This window comes from Notothenia rossii (genome assembly GCF_949606895.1).
Source record: "Notothenia rossii genome assembly, chromosome: 5".
Lineage (NCBI taxonomy): Eukaryota > Metazoa > Chordata > Actinopteri > Perciformes > Nototheniidae > Notothenia > Notothenia rossii.
The window spans coordinates 89,895,806-89,915,805 of NC_136903.1; the positions used below are offsets into that span (position 1 = coordinate 89,895,806).

A 20,000-nucleotide genomic window follows, 5' to 3' on the forward strand; every position below is an offset into this window, starting at 1 on the left:
CCCCCTGGAACACCGGGGACACATGTTCATATAGAAAAGACGTACAAAAGTGCATTTTGCATTATAGGTCCCCTTTAATGAGTGCATGTTTAGGGGTTTACTGGTTACCTGTGAAGAAACGTAATCAGTAAACCAGTCTAAGTAATGTAACCTGTTTACTTTCCGTTACCATCACTTGATATCATTTCCGTTGCTCCACAAGCCTGGGAATAAGTTCATTTTGACATGACCTCAGCAGGGACTACCCTCATGTACTGGCCGTCCTCCTTTCTCATCACCAAACCCCAAACTGAGCTGGCTGTCCGCTGACAAGCTGTTTGGCTCCAATTCAGCCCAGTAATCCCTGAGCTCAAACCCACCCACTGTGCCTTCAGAGGGGGAGACGCCCTCTCAGCCTGAAGCCTCTCCTCCAGAGAGAGAGAGGATTAACTCGACCAACCACTGGCTGCCATGATGCACATGCATGTTCCTTCAAACTGTATTCCCTTACAGTTACATTTAAAAATCGAATTACTGTAACATTTCTATAAATTGTGGATTACGAGCAGGGTTACGTGTAGTATGTGCTTTCATAGGCTACTGCCCGAATATGCTTCATGAAAGGCAGGTTTTCCTATTAATAAAATCCCATTTTTTCAACCTAAATATCTTGGTTTCTTCTTTTTCTAAGGGCACAGCAAACAGGATATGACTCAAACACAAGAGGACATTATAAATGTGCTGAGATATTATTGGTGTGCTCTAGGCACTGTAGAGTAATGGAAAACAGCCTTTTTGACCGCACTAAGTTGTTTAAACAGCGTTTCATTTTGTTTCTCTACATTTGGCGCTTGCTTTTAATTAGGTAAAGTGCATTGTAGAAAGAATCAGGTCAAATATAATCACATTTTCAAGCTAAAGCAAACCCTGGGAATGGAAATGGTGTTTCATTTGAACGACCAAGAGTCTAAACCCTAAAGGCATCTCATTTACAATTCAGTATGAAACAGAGGGAATATGTGAAGTTCACGTGGTTGACGTTCTGCTTGATGAACTGTTCCAGCTCAGCACGGATGAAAGCTGGTGGATGTGGAGTGATGTGATCTGACACAAACAGGGACACGGTGCAGCCTCAGTGTGAAGCAGAGCCATGTAATTGCATATTTGTCAGTCGAATGTTGGAAAAGCGTCTCCGCAGTGCCTCTGAGAGCGCTGTGTGTTTTCTAATCAGCGCAGAGGTGGGAAGTAGTGGAGTACAAATATTTCGTTACTGTGCTTAAATACATGTTTCTGGTATCAGTACTTTACTCCACTACTTATTTTTCTGATTACTTTTTACTTTGACTTCTTACATTTTGAACACAAATACCTGTACTTTCTACTTCTTACATGTTGAACACAAATACCTGTACTTTCTACTTCTTACATGTTGAACTCAAATACCTGTACTTTCTACTTCTTACAAGTTGAACCCAAATACCTGTACTTTCTACTTCTTACATGTTGAACCCAAATACCTGTACTTTCTACTTCTTACATGTTGAACACAAATACCTGTACTTTCTACTTCTCTCATTTCCCAAACAGGCTGGTTCCTTTAGTCTGAATGTGTGTTTGGTGGTGTGATCATTATTATTTAGAGTCATTGCGTGCCTATTGATTTGAACACGATCCGTCTATCCATCATTTCCTGGTCTTCTCTAAAGAAGAGGGACCAATGAAAACGTTGTCATGTTGCCGTTGTTCAGCTTGGAAACATTCATTAGCTAACAATGACATTATTGTTCTATTAATATAAAGGGAGGTCAGGTACTCTTTAAAACAGCTGCTAGTTATGGGTACTTTTTACTGAAGTATATTTCAAAGCCTCTTTACTTTGACTTGAGTAAATAAGTTACATCAGAGGAGGTTCAGATACATTTGTCTCCAGCTGCCCCTCTCACACACTCCGGTCAATTCACTCACGGTATCGAGCAGAGCAGGAAATACGGTGTCTGTCAACGGCTCTATTTTTAGCTCCATTGAATAAGAACCAGTCCCATGCAATAATACCCCTTTTCCATTCAGTCAACTTGAGCTGGTGCTAGTTTGGTTCACAAGTTGAATCAAGTCATTGTTTACATCACTGTATTTCTCAGTGTAAATAACAACAACAATGACAAACTGCTTCAAAGAGCCAGGATTTAATCGAAGAATGATCGTTACAACTTTTGAATTGTTTGCCAACTAAAATGGAGCCGAGCTTCCAACCGCCAGATTGGTACGCCGCTTTTATTCCTTTGAATGAGTACTTGTTGACATCATTGTGACATTTGCAGTTTTGTACCGGCATATTTTACCTGCCAGCTTGTCATTATCATTTTGCTGTGAATTATGTAGAAAAATCCATTAAAAGCCCACCTGGTGCTGTGTTGTTTCTCTGCAAACCATTCAGAATCATTCTGCTGTTTCTCTGTGACTTTAGTCCGTCCAACAGATAATACACATCAACACCAGTAATTGGTCTCTAATTAAAAAAGGGAGAATTCAACTGGGGATTTTGTTAAACCATTACAAAATGACTGGTACAAAAAACGGGTTTGTTCTCTATATAACTTATATAATAACGGTTAAGTTTGCACATTATCATAGCTTTGAGTTATTGCATTCTCAGATTGCCTCAGTTTGACCAGTGACGGCCATCTTTCGAGCTTCACTTCAGATACTTTAAGATACAGAAATCAAAGTCGAAATCTTCTAAACTCTACGCATTACTCAAAGTGAGGATCAGGGATTTTTTTTAAGATCATCATAAATCTAATGAACTTTACACGAAGCGTCACCATACGGGAAACATTTACCAGCTTTTTACTAAGCCCTGAAACGGCCCATGAGAAAAGCATCTCTTCCCTTTCGATGATTAAACACTGCAATTGGGATTATTTTCCATGTGATATAGATTAATAAAAAACTGCTTTCTTGAGGACTGAACATATGTATACTTCACCCCGAGGTTACAGAGCTGAATCAGACACAGTCATGCTGGGTCTTTACCCAAAGCAAACGTATTATCCGTGTTATCTCAGAGCTTTACGCTGCAAGGTTGCTTTAGTTAGATAACATCTTTGCTCCACTTGATACACGCCCGTTGGTAATGATGTCATTATATGGAAATGGATAGGCCGCTCACTTTTTTTAGGAATAGGAGTGGGGGGAAATCACCCAAAAAATCCACCCGGAGATGGGAGGGGAAGTGACTCAAACATTCCTGATGTTCTTGATTATTTATTTAAAGGATAGCATGGCGGGTCGACTAACCACACAGCTGTTACTTTTCTGCATAGAAGACTGTGGCAGTCAGCTAACCAATCAGAGCAGACTGGTCTCTGGTTTCAGACAGAGGGTGAAAACAGGTGCTGCAGCACAGGCAGTATGAGAAAAATAAAGAGCTTTTTGAACATTAAAGCATGGAGACATGTAGAGACACTACATACTGATATACACCTGAACATCAGCAGGAGAGGACTCTTTAAAGTGGAGACACTACATACTGATATACACCTGAACATCAGCAGGAGAGGACTCTTTAAAGTAGAGACACTACATTCTGATATACACCTGAACATCAGCAGGAGAGGACTCTTTAAAGTAGAGACACTACATACTGATATACACCTGAACATCAGCAGGAGAGGACTCTTTAAAGTAGAGACACTACATACTGATATACACCTGAACATCAGCAGGAGAGGACTCTTTAAAGTAGAGACACTACATACTGATATACACCTGAACATCAGCAGGGAAGACTCTTTAAAGTAGAGACACTACATACTGATATACACCTGAACATCAGCAGGGAAGACTCTTTAAAGTAGAGACACTACATACTGATATACACCTGAACATCAGCAGGGAGGACTCTTTAAAGTAGAGACACTACATACTGATATACACATGAAAATGAGGGTAATAAGTCCTCTTTAACTAAATATACACGTCATATCAGTTTTAAGTTGTGATTGTCAACATCAAAATACGTCTTCAACAAAAGGTTAAATACTGGGAACAGTGCTGCATCATATTAAATCGGAATATCATGTATTTTTATAAAACCAAATTAATGTTGTGGAGTAAAAAGTAAAACATGTGCGTGCAAAATGTAGACGAGTAGCAGTATTTGTAGAATAGAATGGAAATAGTTGAAAAAATGTGTCCGAATAATACTTAAATACAATACTTGAGTACTTTGTTACATTTGACCAATTTGAATCTGAAGACCCCATGACCAAAGTAAAGTCACATTACTACCTCTGTAAAAAAAAAAAATTGATATCCAGGGTTTTCCTTACGCTTTATTCTTGCCGCCCAGACTCTCTGGCTATTAATAAACCCGATTTGATGCTATCAGCACCAGAGCTTTCTCGTTCTTTCTTCCATTTTTTCTTCTTACCCTTCCTGTGTAAGACCCAATGCTCCCGCTGCCACACGACCCAGTTTCCTCTGGAGGAATTCCTCCCTCTTCCTGCAAACGCCCCTCCTCATAAGGCTCTGTTAGGAAAGCCGGGGCTTCAGTACAGAACTGACCGAGAGCGAGACTGTGAGTGTGGTCAGAAAGCTGCGAAGCTACATTTAGCTTCGGGATGGAGTAACAGAGGGCAGGGGGGTCATGGGTCTGGTGTAAAGACTGAGAAGGAAACATGTGGTGTCTGCAGTGCACCTCTGACAGGTCCTTACTGGATGTGGATTCAGACAGCTGGTAAGCCTGAGTAAATGCCTTTAAAGGGGGCTTATTCTGCTAATTTTCATATTATTATTTAGTGTCTCTACTTGAAAGAGTCCTCTCCTGCTGATGTTCAGGTGTATATCAGTATGTAGTGTCTCTACTTTAAAGAGTCCTCTCCTGCTGATGTTCAGGTGTATATCAGTATGTAGTGTCTCTACTTTAAAGAGTCCTCTTCTGCTGATGTTCAGGTGTATATCAGTATGTAGAGTCTCTACTTTAAAGAGTCCTCTCCTGCTGATGTTCAGGTGTATATCAGTATATAGTGTCTCTACTTTAAAGAGTCCTCTTCTGCTGATGTTCAGGTGTATATCAGTATGTAGAGTCTCTACTTTAAAGAGTCCTCTCCTGCTGATGTTCAGGTGTATATCAGTATGTAGTGTCTCTACTTTAAAGAGTCCTCTCCTGCTGATGTTCAGGTGTATATCAGTATGTAGAGTCTCTACTTTAAAGAGTCCTCTCCTGCTGATGTTCAGGTGTATATCAGTATATAGTGTCTCTACTTTAAAGAGTCCTCTCCTGCTGATGTTCAGGTGTATATCAGTATGTAGTGTCTCTACTTTAAAGAGTCCTCTCCTGCTGATGTTCAGGTGTATATCAGTATGTATTGTCTCTACTTTAAAGAGTCTTCTTCTGCTGATGTTCAGGTGTATATCAGTATGTAGAGTCTCTACTTTAAAGAGTCCTCTCCTGCTGATGTTCAGGGTTATATCAGTATGTAGTGTCTCTACTTTAAAGAGTCCTCTCCTGCTGATGTTCAGGTGTATCAGTATCTAGTGTCTCTACTTTAAAGAGTCCTCTCCTGCTGATGTTCAGGTGTATATCAGTATGTAGTTTCTCTACTGTGACATGTCTCCATGCTTTAATGTTCAGAAAGCTCTTTATTGTTCTCATACTGCCTGTGCTGCAGCAGCCCTTCTTTTCACCCGCTGTCTGAAACCAGAGCCCAGTCTGCTCTGATTGGTTAGCTGGCCTGCTCTGTTGTGATTGGTCAACTGCTTAGAGATGTCACGCCCCTTAGCGAATCACGTACAATGTTTTGGAGTACTGGCCAGTAAAAGTGCAAGAGAGAAACTCCCTCTGGAGAGAACACAGGGATTTTAGCCTTCGCAGACCATAGGCACTGAAACCTATAGAACACACTACAGGTCGGGTAAAACCCCAAAATGCTTAATAGGGCCTCTTTAATGCCTGACTTGTACTTCCTGCACATTACTTTGTGATTTGGCTCTGAACTTGATGCTGGTCTTACTAATGCTACCTCTTTTCTTCAGGGAATGCTGCCAGACTCAACTCAAATCGATAGAAAGTGCATTTATTAATTGCAGTTCAGGGTTAATGGCTGAGTTGCCTTTAATGCAGAAGACTCTGTGCCAGCTGAACAAAATCAAAAGGGGCAAACTTTGTGTAATTAAATTGTAATGCAAAAGAAAAAGTGATTTAGCACCGGATCGGGCTGCGTTAATGGCCAGTAGTGGATTTTTCTTCCTTATGCCAGGCAAGTGCATATTAACCTGGTTGTAGGAGTTGTGAGAAATATTAAAGTGTAAAGAAACCTAGAAGAGGCAGGTTGTGTCTGAGTGGCAGGTCGGAGTAATTAATTCATCACCGTGGAGTGACACAGTGACTAGACGCTCCACTCGAGGAAGACACTTTGCGGCACAAAGAGTTCATCTCTGGGGGGGGTTGTCTGACACCACACACACACACACACACACACACACTGACACACACACACACACTGGATCACCTTGCACTACAAACGAATCATTAAAACGCTATCAGCCAGCAATGCACCTTATGTAATGCTGCGGCTCTTCAATTTTGAATTGAATTCTGTAATCTCACAAGGCCGAAGGTGATGTGCACTTCTTATGTTTGTGTTATTCCTGACGTACAAGTTGTACATGCCAGACTTAATTTAAATCAGGGTGAGCACTGAAACAGTTGTATAAAGTATTCTGTTACATGCAGGGCAGTGTGCAGGATTTAGTAAATACTGAGGTCCACAATCAGGGGGTCCAGGTGCTTGAAAATCTTTTGATTCCCCTTCTCTACATTATGTGCTTTAGAAGTCATGTGGAGGGTATAAACCATGTCACTGGGCGTGAATGATCTTTGAAGTAGTTAAGCATGAGATTCAGGTTGAATGTTTCATGAAGGATCCACATTATAATCTGGACATGCAGAAGAGGCTAACATGATCTACTCTTTGTTCACTACAACTCCTCACTTGTCGTAGCTTACAGTGTTCAAGGAGCTTGAGATATATAGCTTTGGACATTGATGGAAGATACATCTGATTGTTTATGAAGGTCAATCATGCAGCTTAGAATAGAGCAGCTGTTTGGTCGTGTTTTCACATAGGAAACATAAAGGGAAGCATTTGTATTCTTGTATGGTACTGTGTCTGGTCTATATCAAACAGAAACTAAAATATTACATTGAAACCCCCTTGCATCAGTAGAGGACAAACCCCTTGTCTGTCCATGTGGGGGTTTCTCCCAGTTTGTTCAGAATCAGGTCTCCTCAGTCTTTACATGTTTTAAGAACTTTGGGCTTTCAGTCGTCCTCTATGACATTTGTATCCAGTTTGCCTGAGGCCTTAAATGTGTACTTTCATTTTAATGGGCTCTGTGAATGCTTCGGACAGAGTGTAGCTGTCAAAAGTTCTGACCAAAGTAATGTCCCTATCTTTCTGTCTGGAGTCTAAATGCTATCAGACTCAGATAGGAGGACATATTATTTTCCGTCTTTCTGTTTCTGTTGTATGTTGGGTCGTTTCCTCTCCGTTGTTGTCAGCTAACTAGCTGCCTCGTTAGCTTGTCTAGCTTCTTCTTTTGGTTACTGTTCTTCCCTCAGAATGAGTTAGGTTTTATAAATGTTTCTTTGTCCGTGCACTTTTATCTCCTTGGGGTCTTCTAGTGTGAAGGTGAGGAGTTTTCCCCACTGTTGCATCAGCCATGGTGCTCTTCTTCATTGTTGATTAGCATGCTAGTTAGCTTAGCTTTGTTAGCTTGTCCTAGGTTCTTCTTCTTCTTACACTTTTCTTGTGATTTTGTGGGGCCTTTTATCTCCAAACTTTATTGTTGGTTGTCCTCTTATGTCCTTTTCTCCAAGTTATTATTTAAAATGTCCAGGTTTATCTAATTTTAAAACAGCTTGTATATTTGACGAGCAGAGTTGGGTGTAACTCGTTACTGTAATAATATTACTTTTGTCGGTAACTGAGTAGGGTAACGCGTTATAAAATAAGTCATAATCCCACTGACAGACAAGAGGGGTTTCCGCCGCAGGTTTATATGTACCTAATCTGCGCGACATGCAAGTGCACATCTCCAAGTGCAGTGCTGCATAAACATGGCTGAGTCAGCGACAACTTTCGAGGGGTGGAGCCGGTATGCCCATTATTTTTGAGTTTGTCCGAAGAATAGACAGGAATGTGACGGTGAGGTGCAAACTGTGTCCAGGCCAGAAGCTGTTATCCACTGCTGCAAACACCACGTCAAACCTCAACAAGCACCTGCAAAGAACACATGCTAAGGTGAAGCTAATAAGGACCCCCGAACCCAGAGTGAGGATGTTGTGAGTGCGCCGACTCCGAAGCAGCAACAATTAGAATTTGGAGGACCGGTAACCAAAGCGGAGATGGACAGGCTTGTAGCATCCTTCATAGTAGAGGACATGTTGCCCATTTGCAAAGTGGAATCACCATCATTCAGAGATATACTGCGCAAAATACAGATCGCAGGAGACAGAGGACAGCCATGGTCAGATAGGAAAACATTCAGGAGCTACCAGTCTTATGGAAACTGAACTAAAGAGAACATTTAAAACTTTAGCAGTCTGCGTGATCTGCCTGCAGGGAGGGGCGGGCCGGACCTGCGAGTTAAGTAACGAGTAAAGTAACGAGTTACTTTATGTAGAGAGTAACGAAGTAGTGTAATATATATATTTTTTTTAAAGTAATATGTAATATATTACTTTTTTTTAGTAACGACCCCATCTCTGTTGACGAGTGGGTTTATCCTAGTGAAATTTAAATGTTGTCTTTTGGATTTTGCAGCAGTGGTTTTGCTCGATCCCTGTTTTGGTGAATCTGTTTGTCATGTTCTCTGAGTTTTATCAACAAATTGCAAAGTTCTTCATTATTTTACTCAGAGCAGAACATCTTGTTCAATATCTCAAATGCAACCGTACCCGCTAACAGAGGAAATAAACAAATGCTGTCATTCTTTCAGTCTGAGTACCGAGAGGCGTCTGCCGGCTTCTTGCTTTGAGCTGAGTGCCACTTTTCCATTTAAACAAATGGACATTTCCAATAGACATCCTCTGCTGGAGCCGACGTTTTACAGCCCACCCTTCAGACTAATTAAAGGACTTGTTTTGTCTCATTGGATTTGTTCCTTTTGGGATAAAACATGTGTCGAGGATGCATCTCAAAATGCTGTTGTCCAGCTGAGAAAAAGACTACACTTCCACTAATGATATCGTACTTCTCCCCTGTGCTAAAAGGCACTCAAGAATAATTCATTACAGAGATTATTACGGTTATCAGAGCCTTCTAAATCAGTAAGAAATCACTGACAAAATGAACTGCTGTCTGATCTTCAAACACTAAAGCTAAGGTAATGTTACATTTAGCCACAAAAAGCGACGTTGTTAATGTTTGGTAAAGTGTTTACGTTGAATGAAACCTTCAAAGTGCACTATTCATATTCCTACTACTACTACTACATGTAATCTGTGCACAAAACAAGTAAAATAGTCCAAACCTTTTTGTTGAGAGTAACAGTAAATCAGGGGTGTCAAACTCAAGGCCCGTGGGCCAAATCCGGCCCGTGACCTCATGTTACGTGGCCCCACAAGATCTTGCAAAGAATATTATATACAATACAATTTGTGTAATTGTTGAATATTTGCTTTCAAGTATTTGCCCTAGACTTCTGCTTTCAGACGTAGTTATTTATGAAGTTATTACCAGAACTGATAATAATCCAATGCAGACCCAATAATGTGATATGATACATTATTTAATATATATTATGTATTTATATATGTTTTTTTATATAAAGAAGCCAGGAGTGAGCAAAGCTGTCATCAAGGCAAAGGGGGGCTCATTTGAAGAATCTAAAATAAAAATCATATTCTGGATTTTTTAACACTTTTTTGTTTACTAGATAATTCCATACATGTTCTTTCCTAGTTTTGATGTCTTCAGTATTAATCTACAATGTAGAACATTATTAAAATAAATAAAAACCTTTGAATGAGAAGTTGTGCATACTTTTGACTGGTACTGTATATTTATATAGATACAACCGGCCCTTTGAGTGTAACCATAATGCTGATGTGACCCGCCATGACATTGAGTTCGACCCCCCTGCAGTAAATGCTTGACTAGATTCACAGGCGCTTCTCATTTAACTCTCGCAAAAAAGCAGATACGTATTTTCCCAAAAGTGATGATTTTTACATTACATTTAGCTGACTTACAATTACCGGGACATTCTCCCTGGAGTAACTACAGTAAGGGCTAAGTGCCTTACTCAAGGGCACACTAGTGGTGGTGTTCCAGGCTGGATCTGAACACACAACCTTCCGGTCTTCAGCCCACCTCACTATCCATTAGACCAACACTACCCGATTTACTACTTAAATAAATGTTATTAAAGGTCATTCTAGAGGTCCTTACTTTATTCAGTAAGGTTGTTTTAGCATTTGAACAAGGCAAGGCAAGTTTATTCATATAGCACTTTTCAGCATGCGGCAATTCAAAGTGCTTTAGAAAACAGATTAGAATACTTTTTAGGAATAAATACAGTAACACATTATATAATGGCATTTTACAACAGGCATTAAAAAGTAAAGATAATAAAATAAACACAACAGGTACAATACATGTTTAAATGGAATACTGTAATGTGAATATGAGGAGCTCAATTAAACGCAGCGGCAAAGAGATATGTTTTTAGTCTCAATTTAAAAATAGTAAGCGTTTCTGCGGACGTGCATGATTTGGGTAGTTTGTTCCAGAGTGTCGGGGCATAACAGCTAAAGGCTGCCTCTCCATGTTTTGTTCTTACTCTCGGAACCGATAGCAGACCCGTCCCAGAAGACCTGAGGCACCTTGATGGCTCGTCATTATGCAGGAGTTCAACAATATACTTTGGTCCTAAACCATGTAATGATTTAAAAACTAGAAATATAACTTTAAAATAATTTCTTTGGCCGACTGGAAGCCAGTGTAGAGATTTCAGAACCGGACTGATGCGATCCACTCTTTTAGTGTTAGTGAGGACTCGAGCAGGGGCGTTCTGGATCAGCTGCAGCTTTCTGATGGATTTTTATTGTGAGCCCTGTGAAGACTGCCCTGTGTGCAGTAGTCGAGTCTACTGAAGAACAAAAGACAAATATGTTATTTATTTTGTTTCTCAGTATTACTGGATGGTATAGATGACGTTAGAAATCCTTGAGTCAAACAATTGCCAAAGTTAGAATAGTTTAATAAATCATGGGCTGAGCCAAACTATGCCCTCTGAATTTTCTGTATTTTAATTAAATAGTAATATTAAAACTATCCAGTATTTCAAAATCTGCCCAAAATCCAAATTGTGACTCTGCAGAACTACTTTGCAGTTTCTACAACATACTGGATGAAACCCTCTGACCTACACACTGGCAGATCTCAGATATTTGTAAATGCAGGTTAGAAGATGAATAAAAGCAGAACAACATGTTTCTTCTGCTGCTCGCGTTTTATCACAATTTTACATAAACACCGAAAAGGCATACATGAAACAGACTGACTGTCTAAATGCCACCTTCTTTAAATGCCACATCGTGTTTTTGCACAAGCCACTGCAGATATTATTTATCACCACTTCTTTCACCTTGCCTGTATGAAGGCACTGCTTTCAGCCTCTTTTCTCTCCTGGACATCATCATTTTAGCATTCATTATCTAACCTTGACACTTTCTCCAACTACAATTGAGATATTCGAAGAGATTATAAAGTGATAGATGCCTCTGAATGGATGACCTTGTTTTCAGACTTCCCCTTCATCCATCAGCTCATGACAAACAAATTGATATTGATTGTTCAAAAGTTGCTTTAAGGGAAAAAGGCTCACAATTCCACCATTAATTAATAAAGTAACTGGCAAGTTCAGGAAATCATTTCAAGGTCCATAACTACATAATAATGTAACATCAATCCTGATTTTGTCTTAAGAACCAAAGAAATGTTTCTCTGTCAAACGGATTGACTGTGATGTTGATAAAAGGCAAAAGGTACAATACAATAGACGAGCACAGAGGAGACAAAAGGGCACGGGTTTTTGTTACTTTTAAATAAATATATGCCAGTAATAACTACTTATGGGACCGTTTTATATTAAAATGTATGTATTTAAAACAAACCCATGACTGAGGTTGGTTAAAACAGGGGTTCCCAAAGTGGCGAGATGATTACAAAATAAAAATGGAAAATTTAAAAAAAAAAAATTATAAAAAAAAATTGATTCATTTTTTTTATATATATATTTTTTTTAATTATTATTAATAATAACGTTTGCATAGACATTTTCCGGGGCGGACTAGCCATCTGTATAATTTCCCCGCAACGAGGCTCCCCCTTTGAAAATCCACTAGCGCAGTGTTTGTGCGGAAAACTGAAATTAATTCACGAGCACCCCGTCCCCGTCCCCGTCGACAGGGGGACGCCGGTCTCTGGCACTGTTATTTTGGGGGTCGCGGGCTGAAAAGTTTGGAAACCTGGGTTAAAACACTGCTAAATAAAACGTAATAATGATACAAGCAACAAAATAAAGTTTATTTCTGTCAAATGAACTGACACAGATGTCCTGTCTTTATCGTGCCAAGGCATTCGGAACGACGACTTACCGGGAAATAAGAAGATGCTGATATTGTATGGCTAAGATTTACTATTACTATGTGCCAAGAAATTAGTTTAATATATTTGAAATACTTTATAATGCTAAGGCACACAATTCTAGAAAGCATGGATGAAGTGTATATTGTTTAAGATCATTTTTATAGTAAACATTTTTGTCATCCCTTCCGTCCCTCGCTCAAACATTACCATTATTTTACAAAATGTATTTTCTTGTTTCTTATTTTTAAAATCTGTCGCCCTCAAACTAAGAGGGCATCACTGTTAGCACTTATCTCTGACCTGATGCCTTGATTTACTCAATATATCTGATCCGCAGGGCAGGCTGTGCGCAACATACATTTTAAGATTAGTCAAATAAAAAAGGCAAAAGGTCTATCTCAGGTATATCTGTGCACGAGCCTAGCCTGCATCCTGTGGCAGTGTATGTATTATTTTGCTGTGTGAAACCAATGAAAGAAGAAGTGCATTATGCTTTACTCACACTCACCATACAGTACAGACCACCTGCCCGTGGAAGTTTGGTGTCAGAAGTACTCAAGGGTTACACATTCTCAGTTCATAAGGCTCTAGAAACAATTTTTTTTGCCATATTTGTTCATTTTCTTATTATAAACCAAACCTTGAAAGCAGTGTTAGTATTTGGGAACATGTTTTTGTTCACCTTCCCACTAACTAATCTCGACGATGGATTGCAGGGATTCATCCATAACTTCCCTTTACGACTGCAGTGATTCTCCTATAATCCCTTGCTTTTATTACATGGTATAAGTATACAGTCAATTTGCTTCAGGAGTCAGATGCCGCCCTTGTTCTCACGTCAGCATTTCCTCTTTGCTGAGCTGGCTTCCAATGCATTTGATTAAAAAAATCTTTAAATAACCTACATTAAAGTGTTCTTGTATTAGCATCAGGTTCTGCATCAGAACAAAAAAGAAAAGGCTTTTCAAAATCAAGGTCTCTGTCTCTTGAGAGGGACACGTTCAAAAGGCAAACTGTCAGATTAAGTATAGCTGTCTTTTTCTCTCGCTAAAAATGAGTTATTGAGCTGTGTCCAAGTACCAATAAAAAGCAGTACACTAGTCCTCTATAAGCTAATCACAGAGTTGTGGAGGAAGTGAAAAGTCCTGGTTGACATTAAGCTGCTGCAGTCTGGGGTTTATCTAATCAGCTGTCCAGGTTGTGTTTGGGCTGCAGTGAGCAGACACTGATTCTTATTGATCTTATTCACATGCTGCACTCCCTCCTGAGATTAAGCAGCTCTGTTTTCGACTGGAAGACAGGTGATATCTATATATATGTTGTGATATCAGTGTGTGATGTGCCATATGTTGTTCTATGGTGGTATTCATAATATATTTAAAGAGGCCCTGTCATGCTTTTTGGGGTTTGCCCTTTCCTTTAGTGTTTTCTTTCTTTCTTTAGTGTGCATGTGAATGGTCTGCAAAGGCTAAGACTCCTGAATTCCCTGAAAGTGTAGCCTTCCAACACGTGATAGGCTAAGGGGCGGGACATCTCTAAGCGGTTGACCAATCACAACAGAGCCGGCCAGCTAACCAATCAGAGCAGACTGGGCTCTGGTTTCAGACAGAGGGTGAAAAGAGGTGCTGCAGCACAGGCAGTATGAGAACAATAAAGAGCTTTTTGAACATTAAAGCATGGAGACATGTCCCAGTAGAGACACTACATACTGATATACACCTGAACATCAGCAGGAGAGGACTCTTTAAAGTAGAGACACTACATACTGACATACACCTGAACATCAGCAGGAGAGGACTCTTTAAAGTAGAGACACTACATACTGATATACACCTGAACATCAGCAGGAGAGGACTCTTTAAAGTAGAGACACTACATACTGATATACACCTGAACATCAGCAGGAGAGGACTCTTTAAAGTAGAGACACTACATACTGATATACACCTGAACATCAGCAGGAGAGGACTCTTTAAAGTAGAGACACTACATACTGATATACACCTGAACATCTGCAGGAGAGGACTCTTTAAAGTAGAGACACTATATACTGATATACACCTGAACATCAGCAGGAGAGGACTCTTTAAAGTAGAGACACTACATACTGATATACACCTGAACATCTGCAGGAGAGGACTCTTTAAAGTAGAGACACTATATACTGATATACACCTGAACATCTGCAGGAGAGGACTCTTTAAAGTAGAGACACTACATACTGATATACACCTGAACATCTGCAGGAGAGGACTCTTTAAAGTAGAGACACTATATACTGATATACACCTGAACATCAGCAGGAGAGGACTCTTTAAAGTAGAGACACTACATACTGATATACACCTGAACATCAGCAGGAGAGGACTCTTTAAAGTAGAGACACTACATACTGATATACACCTGAACATCAGCAGGAGAGGACTCTTTAAAGTAGAGACACTACATACTGATATACACCTGAACATCCGCAGGAGAGGACTCTTTAAAGTAGAGACACTACATACTGATATACACCTGAACATCAGCAGGAGAGGACTCTTTAAAGTAGAGACACTACATACTGATATACACCTGAACATCAGCAGGAGAGGACTCTTTAAAGTAGAGACACTACATACTGATATACACCTGAACATCTGCAGGAGAGGACTCTTTAAAGTAGAGACACTACATACTGATATACACCTGAACATCAGCAGGGGAGGACTCTTTAAAGTAGAGACACTACATACTGATATACACCTGAACATCAGCAGGAGAGGACTCTTTAAAGTAGAGACACTACATACTGATATACACCTGAACATCAGCAGGAGAGGACTCTTTAAAGTAGAGACACTACATACTGATATACACCTGAACATCAGCAGGAGAGGACTCTTTAAAGTAGAGACACTACATACTGATATACACCTGAACATCAGCAGGAGAGGACTCTTTAAAGTAGAGACACTACATACTGATATACACCTGAATATCAGCAGGAGAGGACTCTTTAAAGTAGAGACACTACATACTGATATACACCTGAACATCAGCAGGAGAGGACTCTTTAAAGTAGAGACACTACATACTGATATACACCTGAATATCAGCAGGAGAGGACTCTTTAAAGTAGAGACACTACATACTGATATACACCTGAACATCAGCAGGAGAGGACTCTTTAAAGTAGAGACACTACATACTGATATACACCTGAACATCAGCAGGAGAGGACTCTTTAAAGTAGAGACACTACATACTGATATACACCTGAATATCAGCAGGAGAGGACTCTTTAAAGTAGAGACACTACATACTGATATACACCTGAACATCAGCAGGAGAGGACTCTTTAAAGTAGAGACACTACATACTGATATACACCTGAATATCAGCAGGAGAGGACTCTTTAAAGTAGAGACACTACATACTGATATACACCTGAAAATGAGCAGAAACGATCCTCTTTATTTTCTTTGAATCCAGATCCAGTGGTATTCTCAGCTGATGACTTTTCTGCATTGTGAAGGGAATGTGTAAAGGGAGCTCTCAGTCTGCTGCTATAAATGCTTTCACTCACATTTATACGCTGCCAGCAGTATCAAAGTGCACTTCTCCCATCTGTCACGTGCCCCTTGCTAAAACACACAGCAAAAGGAGAATGACTCAGCATATTGTTTCTGTTTGTTGCAGTGTGGAAGGTGATGCTCCAGGCAGCGAGTTGGGTGCCTCAGTGGACCCCAGCAGTGGCTATGGTTGCATCCCAGTGACCCACAGCAGCCACCTGGACAGCAGCCAGATCTACGGACACATCCTGCTGCCGGGACACCTGAGGCCCCGTCGACCCAAACTGCAGCATTCACAGTCCATACTCCGCAAGCAGGCAGAGGAAGAGGCCATCAAACGCTCGCGCTCGCTGTCCGAGAGCTATGAGCTGTCAGCTGACCTGCAGGACAAGCAGGTGAGGAGGCATACACGGATACATGTCATGATACTTCTTTGTTTTTTTGTATTTTTGATGACACCTCATCTCATTGTACCTGTATATACAATGACAACAAAGGATTCTATACTAAAACGTGTACAAAGAGACATGTCAAATAATGAAAGTTATCGTAGGCTCCGAGAGCTATGAGCTGTCAGCTGACCTGCAGGACAAGCAGGTGAGGAGACAAACACAGATACATGTCATGATACTAAAATGTATGCAACGTGACATGTCAAACAATGATTAATTGATTTTACGCTCAGGGCTGGGAGGGTTACTTTAAAATGTAATCCGTTACAATTACTGTATGCACTTTTTTATGTCTTTAATACATAAACATGTGTCCCCGGTGTGTCAGGAGACTCACAGTGTCAGAAAATACAATCATCTCTTTTTTCCTCAGTACCCAAATCTCTAAAAAATGGGGGTACAACGGAGCTGATCCAGATTTGCTACTGTTTCAGTTACTGTTTGGATTACCGTAATTTTCGGACTATAAGCCGCGCCTTTTTTCCGATTTTCCGACGCTGCGGCTTATATAACGGTGCGGCTAATCTATGGATTGTTACAGCTAACGGCCACTAGGGGACCTCCTAAATCTATGGGTTTTACAGGTTACAGTCCACCACCTTTAACTCTATGGGCTCTATGGCCGATCCGCGCCCCCCACCTTTAAGCGGCGGGCTCCAGCAGGAAAAGCTGGAGGCCGGAAAAGAGTGAGACAGGTAGCGCGTAAAAGTAAAAGTGGAACCGAGAGTGGTACGAGAGACAGAACGAGAGCAAGACAGACAGCCATTACGAGAGCGAGACAGTTTGTCCCCGTACCACTGGTTGAAAACCACTGCTGTAGATCACTGCCGGTACGTGCGCTGGGAGCGCACCGTTTAAGTTTGAAAGTTGAAAAGTTTGTGTGTCTGAAACGCTATGTGATACAGTACAGTTTACACAGCACATGTTCTGGAGCTACTATTGCACTAAATGCTAACACTTGAATACATTATGCAAATATGCAACTTGTTTGTTGAAATGTTAATAAATGGGAGCTTCCTCAAACAGCCATCTCTTTCCCGACAATCCCCTCTGTGCACGAACCCTTACATATGGTAATTAAACATTAAAACACCTGCGGCTTATAGTCCAGTGCGGCTTATATATGTACACATCATTCAATTTAGCTGCTGCGGCTTATATTCAGGTGCGCCTTATAGTCCGAAAATTACGGTACATTTAAAGCTACAGACCACGAATCAGCACTTCTCTAACAGGGCTGAAAGAGAGAGGCATGGCTAGAATGGTTGATCTGTTTGGTATTTTGAGCATAACACTTCATAGGCATGTTTTTTATACATCTGAGACCTATAATATAAGCCTAAAAATAGTATAATAGGAGACCTTTATTTATAAAAATAATGTAACCTGATTACTTTCTGTTAATTTGGATTACATCAAATGCAATCCGAATAAATACAAGAGAAAGGAAATATTATTACATTGCCTTGAGGTTATATAGTACCTGTTATTACAATATTATGTCAGAAGGAGGCGTGGTCAAATATATAAAAATAAATAAATAATAACTTGTTTGGCCTTGGGGCTTTATCAACTGCATCTGTTTGGAAAGACACAGGAAGGGGATGCTTGTTAGGAGGTGAAACTTGGAGCGTATTGGAGGGAAACCTACTGTTCTGGTCTAAATCTCTTGTGGAAATGTTAAGCCCGCTGGCCTCACATTAATGACGTCCTACTCCATCAGTCCAGATAGAAAACTATGTGAAAAGTCATCTTTAATTTCTTTACTACATCTTAATGTTGGTATATTTAAGTTTCTGTTTTACTTCCAACAGTACAGCAGTCTCAAACTATTATCATATATTTCTTATAAATCTCCCGAGAGCAATTCCTCATCATCATTTTGGCCATTTCCAGTTTATTGGTAGAACGGGGTTCACATCCCACTTCAACATTATCCATCTTCCTCCTTTTCTTCCTAGTGTTTTTGCAACGAATAAACTCCAGATTCCAGCCATTTTTAAACTGCCATCATCGCTCTCTTTTAGTTTTTAAGAAAAGCAGATGAGACGGCAGCACCATTCTTCATTCTGTCTAAAACGTGTTTCAAAAGGTAATAGATATTCTTTGTTGGCAGATGAAAGCAGCTTTTGTTTGAGAGTCAATTTTCTAAATGGACGGTTATTTTAAGTAATGCACGAAACAAAACCCTTTCTTTTGCCACCAACACTTACCCTCTAAAGGCTTGACACTATAATCATAAATCAAGGACTATTGACTAGATCTTCATCTGGCTCCTAGTAGTCCTTACGGGACCTAAGTATCAAATAACTGGAGTGCCACACTTTTTTACCTTTCTGGGTAAAGTAACATGGACCATTTTGGGGGTTGCTATCATCAGTTTTATCATTACAGAGAATACATACAAGGTTATTTTCAGAGATGGCAAAAGTACACACATCCTTTACTCAAGTAGAAGTACAGAAACTGGTGTTTAAAAATACTCTGGTGAAAGTAGAAGTACTGACTAAACTTCTTTACTCAAGTAAAAGTAAAGAGGCTTTGAAATGTACTTCAGAAAAAAAGTTCCCATAACTAGCAGCTGTTTTAAAGAGTACCTGACCTCCCTTTATATTAATAGAACAATAATGTCATTGTTAGCTAATGACAGTGGCAAGCCGTGACTTTTATACCTAGGCCCTCTGATATTTATTCCAAAACCCTATGGAGAAATCCCATTGCTTTTTTGTCGAGGGAACCCTTACTTCCGGGTTTTAGAACGGAAAAAAATATCCCTGACGGCCCTGACGGCTGGCCACTGGCTAATGAATGTTTCCATGCTGAACAACGGCAACATGACAACGTTTTCATTGGTCCCTCTTCTTTAGAGAAGACCAGGAAATGATGGATACACGGATCATGTTCAAATCAATAGGCACGCAATGACTCTAAATAATAATGATCACGCCACCAAACACACATTCAGACTAAAGGAACCAGCCTGTTTGGAAAATGTAAGAAGTAGAAAGTACAGGTATTTGTGTTCAACATGTAAGAAGTAGAAAGTACAGGTATTAGTGTTCAACATGTAAGAAGTAGAAAGTACAGGTATTTGTGTTCAACATGTAAGAAGTAGAAAGTACAGGTATTTGAGTTCAACATGTAAGAAGTAGAAAGTACAGGTATTTGTGTTCAACATGTAAGAAGTAGAAAGTACAGGTATTTGTGTTCAACATGTAAGAAGTAGAAAGTACAGGTATTTGTGTTCAACATGTAAGAAGTAGAAAGTACAGGTATTTGAGTTCAACACGTAAGAAGTAGAAAGTACAGGTGTTTGTGTTCAACATGTAAGAAGTAGAAAGTACAGGTATTTGTGT

The 20,000-nt window shown here is 40.0% G+C and overlaps 1 protein-coding gene across 5 annotated transcripts in view; it reads left to right on the forward strand.

Moving 5' to 3' along the window:
• iqsec1b (IQ motif and Sec7 domain ArfGEF 1b) overlaps positions 1 to 20,000 on the forward strand; it is a 44,811-nt gene that overhangs the window by 8,165 nt on the left and 16,646 nt on the right. For 2 of the 5 annotated variants that reach the window (XM_079684938.1, XM_079684942.1), the window contains exons 1-2: positions 4,695 to 4,717; positions 16,320 to 16,587. Coding sequence is in view for 2 of the 5 variants with exons in the window: in XM_079684939.1 (XP_079541065.1) it covers positions 8,278 to 8,285; positions 16,320 to 16,587 (276 nt within the window). In the remaining 3 variants the exon portion in view is untranslated. Of the gene's footprint in view, positions 1 to 4,694; positions 4,718 to 8,184; positions 8,286 to 16,319; positions 16,588 to 16,695; positions 16,790 to 20,000 lie in introns of those variants that run through there. The other 3 variants (XM_079684939.1, XM_079684941.1, XM_079684940.1) reach the window with 3 other exon arrangements.